Source organism: Gambusia affinis, linkage group LG15 (assembly GCF_019740435.1).
Source record: "Gambusia affinis linkage group LG15, SWU_Gaff_1.0, whole genome shotgun sequence".
Taxonomy (NCBI): Eukaryota; Metazoa; Chordata; class Actinopteri; order Cyprinodontiformes; family Poeciliidae; genus Gambusia; species Gambusia affinis.
The window spans coordinates 11,301,501-11,313,496 of record NC_057882.1 but is presented as its reverse complement, the minus strand read 5'-3'; the positions used below and the strand labels follow the sequence as shown (position 1 = coordinate 11,313,496).

At 37.8% G+C, this 11,996-nt stretch overlaps 1 protein-coding gene across 3 annotated transcripts in view; it reads right to left on the bottom strand.

Moving 5' to 3' along the window:
* Positions 1-711: 711 nt before the first annotated feature.
* ltbp3 (latent transforming growth factor beta binding protein 3) overlaps positions 712-11,996 on the bottom strand; it is a 51,219-nt gene continuing 39,934 nt past the window's right edge. For 2 of the 3 annotated variants that reach the window (XM_044141131.1, XM_044141130.1), the window contains 12 exons: positions 11,090-11,209; positions 10,736-10,864; positions 10,422-10,592; positions 10,230-10,310; positions 9,029-9,157; positions 8,789-8,926; positions 8,566-8,706; positions 4,566-4,694; positions 2,379-2,537; positions 2,205-2,294; positions 1,976-2,104; positions 712-1,658 (listed from right to left, as the gene is read on the bottom strand). In XM_044141131.1, coding sequence (XP_043997066.1) covers positions 1,507-1,658; positions 1,976-2,104; positions 2,205-2,294; positions 2,379-2,537; positions 4,566-4,694; positions 8,566-8,706; positions 8,789-8,926; positions 9,029-9,157; positions 10,230-10,310; positions 10,422-10,592; positions 10,736-10,864; positions 11,090-11,209 — 1,568 coding nt within the window. In that variant the 3' untranslated portion in view covers positions 712-1,506. The remainder of the gene's footprint in view (positions 1,659-1,975; positions 2,105-2,204; positions 2,295-2,378; positions 2,538-4,565; positions 4,695-8,565; positions 8,707-8,788; positions 8,927-9,028; positions 9,158-10,229; positions 10,311-10,421; positions 10,593-10,735; positions 10,865-11,089; positions 11,210-11,996) is intronic. The other variant, XM_044141133.1, reaches the window with a different exon arrangement.

Sequence of the window (11,996 nt, the reverse complement as noted above, 5' to 3'; positions counted from 1 at the left end):
CGCTGTTCTCATACTGTTTGACTCAAATGTTTGATTAAATCAGGCTTGTGTCCAATAACACAAGATTCAGAAACAAAGGTTCCGATTACCAAAATCCGATGTACGTCTGTTGTTGACCTTTCCTGTAAAGACCGAAACATTCGGTTTACAAGATTAGATTTAGGAATTGTAGTAACGCAAACAATCCACAAGATGGCATCATTATGAAACTGATCAGCATATCATAGTCTGCCTCCTCATCAATCTATTGGCTCCCATTTTGTTCCTATCCAATCATTTGTTAGCTACTTTCGGTTTCTGCTCTGAATGTTCTGTTTGATTTTAATTTATTGGCTTGAATAATTCTCAACTGGAAATCTTGGAAAATGAAATTATTAAGCGTACATGCTGTTATGTTTATTCGGCACCTTGAAAACATGTCTAAAATTAAAGACATCTTGTATTGCAATGGCAAAATCTCATACTGAACATTTTTGAAAAAGTACTTTAAATTAAACATGACTTTCATAAATCAAAATAAAGTTTAAATTCCTGCCATGTGACATGTGTTTTTTTTACTCTTAATTTATATTAATAGTTCCACATTTATTGATTATTTTCTTTACGGGCTGTAATTTTCAATTGTGCAGAATTATCCAGAGTGGATAATAAAAGTTTGAACACTTGTTTTTAGAGAGTCTAATCCTAAACACAACACAACATACACATGTATTAAATGTGACTTTTTAATTAAATTTCTCCCTTCTCAACAACCTCTTTGGCTAATATTTTGATTCAGCAATTAAAATGTTTTTTTTACAGAAGAAGACACATTTAGCAAATATTTTCCACTACACTCCCACTGTCTCAATCTCTCCTTTTATGCAAAGTCCACTTTGGTGCTCTTGTCAAATTGATAACAAAATCCAATTTTCTTTTTCATACTTTACATCAACAAATAAACAAAAGAGCAAAGGGGTCATTCCACAGAACAAACTGTACAAAAACACAATTTAAACAATGTGTAATAATTACTGTAGAAAATACACTTCAGTTAATCTATTATTATTATTATTATTAAACATGTCAGGAGGTGGGTTTTACTGGGGAATGTAAAAAATTCTTTGAGATGAATTTCCTTGTTAAAACTAGCTCGTCTTCAAGCTCCAACTGTGATTAAACCAACGTGGCAAAAAGGGGGGTGTCAGCAAAACAAAAATCACAAAAATATACACTTTAATATTAATCTAAAAAACAGGTTAGAAAACAATAATTACAAAAAAACCCCCCCCAAAAAAACCAATAAACAAATATCCTAATGTGATCTGATTTTTTATTTTTATTTTTTAAAGTGAATTGGTGGGAACGAGAACGTTTTGTACATTTCAGATAGGCCTTGGCGAAGACGTGTCTCCGACGGTGAACCGTGTTTTCAGCCACACAAGAACAGAGAGGTGTGCGACAGCATGTCTGCTGGGTTGGTGTTAAACTGCGTGTACAAACGCCATCCAGGTGGCACCAGGATCTTTACTGAGTTCTGCGGCGCACGCATACGTTTTGCCGGCGCGAGGCCACAAAGCCGTGTTTGCAGAAGCACTTGTACGAGCCGAAAGAGTTCACACAGCGAGCGTTCTTGCAGGGGCTGGTGCGCGGGCCCGGCTCTGCACACTCGTCAATGTCTGGAAAACACAAACGAGTGTCAGTGAGGACAAGCCGACAAACAGAACCAGAAACCGTAGGTCAAAGAGTACAGAGATGTACAGTGACTTGCAAAGGTATATTCCATGTTTAGAGTATAAAATCCCAGTACAACCACCAGTCAGTAAACAGAGTCCATCTGAAGGTAATTTAATTAATAAATAAAAAGCCTCGGAGGTAAATAAAGAACAAACAGCATCATAAAGACAAACCTGTAAGTATATTATACTTTTGTATGCCACTGTACACTCATTATTGTATTTTTATTTTTATTTTGTATGCAAATGTACACACAAACCTATACAGCGAGCTCGGGAGTGGTCTAGCCTAAAGCCTGTGTTACATTCACACATGGTACCCAGGTAGGAGCGGACACAGCGGCCATTTGCACAGCTACATTCGTCCGAATCCTCCTCTGAACTGTCACCTTTTAGCAAAAAAAATATAACATTAGACACCGAGGAGTAAATATCACATATTATATGGCAAAATAGTGAGGAGACAACAAATACAGAGTATGATTTCACCTGGGTTGTAGTTTGCGAAAGCTGCCAGAAAATCCTGATCCCCGTCCGACTCAGTCTCATGTTGCATCTTACATAGAATACTGAACATTTCTGAACAGAAAACGAGAAGCGTGTCGGTGGAAAGCAGTGGGGAAAATAAAATCAAAGGTCAAGCTGATCCTGTAGGAAACTCACCCAAATTTCTGGGAGGGCAGGTGTTGCACTCTGGCCCCCAGCCGTGGCCGTAGTGACAACAACACTCAGCGTAAGTCACCACTTTGTCGATGGGCTGACTGCAGATGAGACCCTCGTCAACACGCTCGAAACACACGTCTTTGTGGGCTGCAGTACGATCTAAATTAAGAATAAGGAAGAGATATACATGTTTTTTGATGTTTGTTACTTTCGCTTAAGCTGTGTGAATTTGCAGAGAGAAGCAGATTATGCAGAACTGCCATAATGAAGTGAAGTAGTTCTGCCCAACATAATAATGAAAGTCTGATTTAGGTAAAAGTTAATCTAATACGAGTAGAAATGATGTTAGGGAAGCCAGAATAAAGAGCTCGTCAGAAAATCCATCAATGCAAAAACTTCCTTTGAATTTTAGTACATATTTGAAAACAGATTTTCTGTAAAAAAAAAAATTCTAATGTAACTTGGGAGACTAATGGTGTATTTTTATTTTACTTTTATGCATTCCCATAAATAGGATTCAGGTTTTAAACATAGAATAACAACGACAACAAAAAATAATCAAAGGTTTAGAAAAGTAGCTATTTCTGACTGATTTATTTGTGTTCTCCTGGATTTCCCATTTTAAAGAAGAATGGGCCACACAGAAAAAAATATAACAGCAATTACTGACAAAATGCTGCGATAACTAAAAATGTCCATTGCAGCATGAAGTTAACAAAAACACTTTAGTTAAATACTGGAGGTCTTTTGTAAGAGCAAATACAATTTTTTTTCTACCACTAAATAAATTTACTCAAATTAAAGGCTGGAATTTTCCAAATGTTATACGTGAGATAAGATAAGATAAGATATTATGTCAAGGCTTTTTACAAAGTGTAGAGGGCAAAGAGTGCCAAAAATAATTCAATAAAAATCAGTGAAATGATGAAAGCCTTTTTTATTCTTTGAAAATGTTTTTATAGTTTGGTGTATCAGGGTCATACAGGCACATGCAACGAGCAAAACCAATAAATTGTCCTGAAATCATTATACAGATGGCAATGCTTTTTTTAAAAAAAAAAAAGGTTTACGGCTTTCAGCCAACTCATAAAAAAGCTATAGATAGCAAAAATACATACCTGTTTTTAAAAAGATAAATAAATATTGTTTCTTTATTCCCTAAAATATTTAGTCATTGTGAGTAAAAACATAATTTCAATCTCCTAAAATCACACATTTCACACTAATTTGTAAAGCAAAAGCAGCCACAATGATTTGTGTTTTGCATCGTAAATGAACAAAAGGTAATAAAGTAAGACTCACTGTCACGATATGAAAACAGAAACTGTTTTTTAAAGTTTAATAGTAAATAAGTGAAGCTGATTACAGTATGAAGTGGTTCACTAAATATTTGCTAGTGCAGGTTTTACTGTATTGCGCCACATCATTAAAGACATTTTGTGTCATTAGAAAATCCTGTAGCAGCTGTTACAAATATTAACTGTGAAATAATAGTTATAGTTTTAGTAATATTTCATTCAATCGTGTGAATTCCTGGGCAGCTCTCTCTTGGAAAAACAAAATTTAATAGTATTCCTTGTTAGAGAAATGATAAATAAATGACAAGTGGTTACACTGATTATTCTGTATGGATAAATATTAAGGTTTTGTTGACTTTGTAGTGAAGTTACCAATAAACTTCTTGTATAATTATGACTCAGCAAGTTGATTGCGTTAAGCTATTTGGCTGCAGGAGTCAAAGCAAAGCTTTTAAATAAACAAACAAAAAAATAAACGACCAAGTTGTTAAGCATGGTGGTAGCAGCATCATGCTGTGGGTTGCATGAACATTTCAAACAAACATTGAAATTGGCTTCGGACTAGCCGGAACAGGCATAAAGCTTTTGGAAAACCCTGACCTCAGTTAAAGTCAAATGCTAATAAATTATTACAGATGTGTGTTGTGTCATCAGGACAGTTTAAATGCATCACTAGAAGCTCATAATACGACATGAGTGCATGTAGCGTCTGTTTGGCAGTGTATTAATCACTTTCTAAGACCAAACATGCTTATAATACAAAAGTAATATTGGTTTAAAGCTAGAAACATCTTCCTAAAAACAGCCTGGACAGGGCAAGGCTCGGGAGGAACTGCAATGGAAAACAAGAGTGTCAGACTGAGCGGTAAGGCAAGCTAGTTCTACCCACCGTCATAGACGCACTGCTTCAGCGCCGCGCTGAAGGTGAGGGGAGGGTCGCAAAAACAGTGAAAGGAGCCGGGCGTGTTCTCACACCTCCCATTCTTACAGTACGAGGGGTCCTGGCACTCATTCACATCTGCAAAGGGCACCACAGACACTGGTTACAGTATGAACATCTGCTTCTGGGCCAGAGCTTAGTCTGCAGGTGGTCGACTCAGGCTTTCGTCTCACCACAAAATGCAGAACAACTTCTTCCCTGCGGTAAATGCTCCATTTGGGAATCTTTTTAGACATTAAGTGTGTGTCGAAGGTGCTTGTTTATCCCTAAGCTAATTGTTAAGGCCGGTGTGTGAGGCGGATCTCTCAGTCTAGAGGTTGGACAACTATAAAACTAAAACAGGTTGAAATAAAACAGATTAATTGATCGCTGATTAGATTCATGAACAGTTTTTACAGCTGTGACACTCGACTGGTTTAGATAAAACTCTGGTGTAAATAATGTCTTTGAACCACATGTGGTTTCTGTTAGTTTTTTTTACTACGTGAACCATTCTGCTTATGGGAGATTGCACAACCTCGCAGCTGGCCTGTGGTTAAAAATAAAAGAAGAAAAAAAAAAGGGGGACTGATATCTATGAAGTTAAAACTGAGAGTTTGGTTCCAGAAGAAGCTGCTGAATTATTGCTAAGAAAATAAAAAAAATCTCTAGCGGGCAAAACATTCTGTTTATGAGCATAAACACATTGCTTATGATCAAGTTGAAGTCTCCTTATTATCATTATTACAAAATGTTATAGTTTGAAGAAACAAAGTGTGATGTGAACAAAAAATAATTTAGAAAGAGAGTCTACATCATATTTACAACACAGGTTTTCTCACATCTGCCCACATTATTGCATCGCTACGGTTTTTGTCCCAAACTGGAGGTCAATGTCATATTTCAGAATAGAAACCATGTTACATGGAGGCCTTCAGTTTCTGTCATAACTGTCATAACTAAGCCATATTTATCTCCTCTGTGTGTGCGTCACAGTATTGGGTTTCAGGTAATTATACACGACCCGACTGTGCCACATTCATCTGCAGACGAGGCCTGTAAACATTCAAAAGCTTCACTTGGGTTTTCTACATACTACGGCTGCGATAGCTGCAAAGTTAGCTCAAGCGAAATGAACATATCCAGGTAGAAACCAGTTATCGTTCCCAGCCAGGTCTGCTAGATGGAACCGCTTCACGTTGACCTACCTGTCTACAGACTGCCTCCTGTCAGCCTCAGAGGATTAGTTTTCACCACTTCACAAACATTTGTGGAGTCTAACCAAAGTTTCTAACAGATGATGAAACACGGAGAACTTTCTGTCTATGCAGGAACATCGTTTCTCTCCGACAGTACACATAGTCGTTCATTTTTTCACTGATGAATGGCTTGAGGATACGTACTATTTATTAATAATTGGCACACTGGCTATCATTGATCTGCTGGAGATGACTTGTAGAAACAAAAGACCCCTCACTGTTTAACGTTATCAAGCACTTTTTAACCACAGAAGCTCACTTGAGTTGCTGTTTGGTTTGTGGATGCCTCTTTGACACCTTTTGGATTTTATCATTAGGAGCTAAAACGTGAACACAAGAGGTTTTTCGTGTGTAATTTTGAAATTATTTAGCATTTTGTACATTAATCAAAAAATCTGCACTTGCGCAAATTCGTCAACATATTTCCATTTGACAAAAGAATTGCTGAGAAGGGTATGGACACTTTTGATACAATTTTACTCCCATACATTTAGCACTTCTAGACTGCTGTGATCAGCAGACCATAGTTGAGAGGTTCAAAACATTCAAATTTGGGCAAATGTTTCTATTTTATTAACCTATTTTTGCACCTGATAGCATCTATGCATTTTCCAAGACATATTTACAGTAACACAGCTCTGTATTGTGGAGATAGAGTTAGTTTTTGGCCTGATCATTGACTACATTTCAACAATATACATCCAGTAATAGGTAGGCTTTACCTGTCACAACTGACTTAACTATCAGTTTCAGTTCCAGAGATTATATATCATCTTTACTTGTACATTTAGAAAAGAGCTGGACAGATTTCTAAATTGCAATCATCACAATATCAGTGAAGGCAATGGCATAGGACAGTTTGGACGCAATATTCGGAAGGGCATCATATTTGTGATATGCGATACATTATGTCATGCATTTGCCTTCCATGTAGCAATGATATGTTTGAGCCGTGGGATGGACTTTAATTGCCCTTAATTCCCATATCTCAGGGTTTCCCACAGTGCATTATAAGCCTGACGGACCACCAGGCTTTACTTGTGCCCCCACCAGGCTTACAGTTTATTTTACTTTTTCTTAATTATTGCCTATTTTTAACACTTTATAGTTGGTTTTCAGATATCAATCCTTCAATCTTCCAATAACACAAAACTATCAAGTGATATTTTCACATTTCTTGTCAACTTTATGTATTTTTTAACTCAAAAACATGGCGGCCAGCTGGATGACTGGCCAGCGTCACGAGCACCGGGCTTAGCAGGTTTTCTAGGGGAAACCATGTATCTGACGTATATTTAAAGCGCCTGTGATGCTAGAAATCACTGAGAGTGGTTGGGACTTTGTATAATAGCATGTAACATGTTCTTCTTTATCTCCTTAATTATGTTTTACTGAAAACTGGTTTAGATTCCCTTATTAATTTCATTCAGAAACCTAAGTTTAAACATTCTGGTTGCTGATTTTAATATGCAGATCAAAAACCAGAGGAAAGCCACATAATTACGGCTATTCAAATCTGCAGATTTATTGGGGTCACATACCTACATTTTCTTTGCAATAGACAATAAATAGATTACAAAACATTTCTTTAAATCTTCTGAGGTCAAGGCGGGTACAAATTAAAATGTAGTATGTAATATAATGAAAGATGAAATAAAAAATGTAAGTAACAAGTGCAGAACGTCATATGGGTGACATTTTGCCAGGGAGACTCAAACTTTTTATATTAACATAGAAATAACCTTTCTTGGCGACCAAAGTGGAAAAGTTTGAGTGGAAAAGTTTGAGAGTTAACTTTTCCATTGGTCCAACACACAGCATGATGCAGGCTAAGATACCGAGCCAGACGTTGACAGTAAGTTCTCTAAATATGTCCACTTTGACAGGAAACCCATTGTTTCCACATAAAGCAAAAAGCTGCTGAGAAAAACAAACATTTTGTGCTGCAATTACAACTTTGAGACAGAACGAGAAACTGGCCAAAGATTGGGATAATCTTGCCAAAAACACAAATGTCTCACATTTTTTCTCGACTCAGTTTTGAGTCAGGAAGACTCTTAGCTTTTTTTTTTCTCCGAAGAGTTTTTGCGGCACTAGTGGCTCGTATTTTTTTGCGACAGTAGGCAGACAGGAAGGAGGGTGAGGAGAGGGGGGAAGACACGCGCCATAGGTCACCGGGACCGGGAGTCGAACCCGCAACGTTCGCGCCGAGGACCAAGGCCTCCAAACGCGGGACGCCCCTGCTTTTTTATGCCAGTAATGTCTAAATAAGAAGCAAGACTAGGCAGATATGCAAAAGATTTTATCCAAGATCAATCTGTGGTTTATTTGCGCTGCGCAAAAGAGAGAGAGAGCAAGGCTTCCATATGGAAGTCTGAACAAAGTACTGTAAGGTTTCTCAACTTTATTCCTGCCCAGCTCTTAACCTCTGTCTGCCATGAAACATGCTGCGTTTAAACACATTTCGGTCCTTTTGAATCAGCTAGAGAAACTATCTACATCCTGTCAACTATAAACATGGAGACTGCTGGTATGCTGAGGCTTACAGCTCAATTCACCCACTGCAGGGCGGACAGAAAATGTTTCCTCAAAGAACGCTAAAGACTACAGAAATATTCTAAAACATAGAATATTCTAAAATTTGCTTGTTTTAGATGAAAACATCAGTGATTTCAAAAACAGACTGATACTCGGGACAAATGAGAACTCACCAGCCTGCTCCTCGAGAGTCACGCAGCTGTTTCGGTCCATAGCCAGCGTCCAGGGCGGAGAACAAATGCAGTAGTATGAACCCACTGTGTTCACACATAAGCCATTCTTACAGTTTCCTGGGTTGTCACACTCATTGACATCTGCACAATAAAGTTAGGAGTTCAAAGTTGTCCCAGAAGAAGCTGGATAAAAGCCGGTTGCAGCCATGGAAATACTACTCACCAGCAACTGTTGGCATCACACACTTCTTCCTGCTGGAGTCGTGGATCCAGGGCCGGTCACAGATGCAATAAAAGCCCCCGTCAGTATTGACACACCGACCATTGGTGCAAAGAGACTCATCGTGGCATTCATTGACATCTGGGAGCAAATATGAAGACATGAAACAAGCACCGATCTGCTGTAGAGAGTCTAGAAAGTCCTACATGCAGAAATTATTCACAATTTCATGATGCTACATACCAATGCACTCAAGAAGGTTGCTGTCATAGTAAAAGCCTTGTTGACAGTAGCACTCATAACCTCGCAGCGTATTTTCACAACGGCCCCTTTTGCAGATTTCCTCAGCAAACAGAGTACACTCATCAATATCTGCAGACAGCAAACAAAAGATTGTTATTCTGCAGAAGATTTGATCTCTTTGCAGTTAAAAAAAACCCTTCAGATGCAGAATTATCTTAAATTAGCTAGAACTGCCTGTAAATGAAACTTTTTTTTTCTTCCGTTGACCACTACATGCTGATTAAAGTTATTTGAACAATTTAAGTTTTAAAAATATAACAATCAAAAGTTAAAAGAACTACAGAGATGTAAGAATTGTAGCCAATTCCTTCTGTACTTAACAATACTTTCAGCTGACAAAAAGGAAGGATAGACAGAGTTCTACAAAGTGTCTGCTTTATCCTTGTAAAGATTCAACATCCGTTATGGAACATGCTGTATTCGGAAATGTAAAGTAATGCTAGCCTTGCAAACTGTTCAAGAGACAGTAGCTATAGCTACAAGAACAGTAGCTATAGCTACAAGAACAGTAGCTATAGCTACAAGAACAGTAGCTATAGCTACAAGAACAGTAGCTATAGCTACAAGAACAGTAGCTATAGCTACAAGAACAGTAGCTATAGCTACAAGAACAGTAGCTATAGCTACAAGAACAGTTTGTAGCTATGGCGAAAAGTGCTAAAAATATATTTTCAGCGATGTTCTTGGATCTTTTTTTATTCTTTATATTAAATACAAACTGAATTGCTGTCTTCAATTTGTACAGTTAGTGAAGTTTACATATTATATTGTAGGAGCCATATATACATTTTTGGAATTGATAAGCATCTGTAATTGAATCGTTGTTAAGCTTATGACGTGGTGCCTTTTGATTGGTTATTGAATAATTGGTTCATGAAAGAAAAAAGCACTTGCTCTTTGTAGAAGTCTGGCACCTTAAGAGAAACACAGTCTTTTGACCGTCACTTTCCATTTGTTTTGAATCTGTTTGTTATTTTTATTTTCTTTTAAGTTCAGTAAAAACCTAAAGATGACCGTCGGATTCAAGACCTCTTTTTTTTTTTTTTAGAAGAAACGTGTCGCGTTCGAAAGAGCTTTAAGGGCTAGACTAGTGAAGCTTGCCGCACTTACATATATTATATTATAACTTATATGAACACACCGTGGTAGGCGGGCAGGCTGTACTGGAGTCTTTGTTCACTGTAGAAACCTTGTCCGTGTGGACAGAGGAAGTGGAACTCTGCTACATTGGAGGAAAAAAAAAAAAAAGAGTTTTGAAAGGAAAACCTTTAACAGAATAATGAAAGTAAAAAGTTGTTTTTCTATTTGCTTCCTCTGTAGCGTTCAATGGTACCTGAGTGGGAGACTGGGCAGGGATGGATCTCGCAGTGATCCCCCCATCCCACACCGATGGAGCAGCAGCACTCCTGCTTGGTGACGTTGATGGCCAGGACGCTGTCGCAGAACACCGTGTCATCCAGGTTCAGGTAACACTCCTTCTTCTCATCCGTCAGGATTTGAACCGCTACAAGTAGAAATGCGAAGTTTGAAACAGATAATTATTAGGTATCTGTAAAAATGATGCTAAAAAGCCTTTTGGGATTTAGAAGGTTTCAGTGTTCTGTTCACTAGATGAATGTAGATCATCTAGAATCAGAGCGGACGTACCTTCGCAGCCGTGTCTGTCCTCTGAGAGGGCATAGCCGTGATTGCAGACACACACATATGAGCCCAGTCTGTTCTCACACGAGCCGTAGGGTTGGCAGAGGTTCCTGTCTGCAGCACATTCGTCTATGTCTGAAAGGGAAATCACAAAGCTTGCACTGAGTATTTGAATTTCAGTCCTAATCGTCGCAAAATTTGCTAAAACATTTCGGAAATGAAGCGCAAAAATAAAAATCTCTAAAAATTCAAAACTCAACATTGACTAGCTTATTTAATTTGTCATAAATACAGAAAAATGGATGCAAAAAAAAAAAAAAAAATCCAGATGTTTACATCCTTTCAGAAGGAGATACAGACCTTGGCATTCCCTGCCTCCGACCAGTTTGTAACCCTTCTGGCACTCGCAGTGGTACGAGCCCATGTTGTTGAAGCACTGGCCCCGCAGGCAGCTCGACGGCCTCTCACACTCATTAATGTCTGAAAAGACCGCAGAGGAAAATGTTTACTTACATTTCCACACCAGTTCATATCTGAATCCTTTTCAGCAACTGGATCTCAACTCCTTTTATATTTCAGAGAGAAAACACTGAAATACGTGAAATTGTACACTTAGAAATATCAGCTTCCTAGTATGCGAAAGGCCCAATTTCAAGCCTAATTTTGTTTAGCTGTAAAATATAGTAATTTGCATACAAAAAATGACTTGTTTCATCTAGTGAGTACACAAGAAGTGAAGTTTAATCAAAGAGAAACTAATAGTGGAGGTAGAGAAATAAAGAAAAATTGTAAACATGTTTGGTTTTCTTTCATTCTGATGTCTTCTTTTATTTTCATTTTGATATCAGGAAAACGTTGCTTGTAGCATTGTTTGAGCAAATAAATAGTAAAGCATGATATTGATAGGCACAAATATTTGCTGCTTTAGATCTTTAGGTTTCTGGGTAATTTCACATTAATTTTTAAGAATTCAGATTTTCTTATCCTTTTCCATTGGTTTGCAGTTGGGATTATTCATGGATCTTAATGGGTATCAATCTATAATAACGCCTTAAAATCTTATTGTTCTGAAAGTTTATCATCATGCTATCCTGACAGTTTAAAGTCCTTCTAAAGAAATGCCAGAGCAACAATGAGAGGAGTTTCCTCTGGCTGCACAGAGTAATGCAATGTTGCCCCACCTCCACCTGTTGCTGTGTACAGCTGGTCAACTGGCTGCAGGAAAGCTGCTTTACTTATCCCTCATTGATTAAAGAAAAAAAAGGAG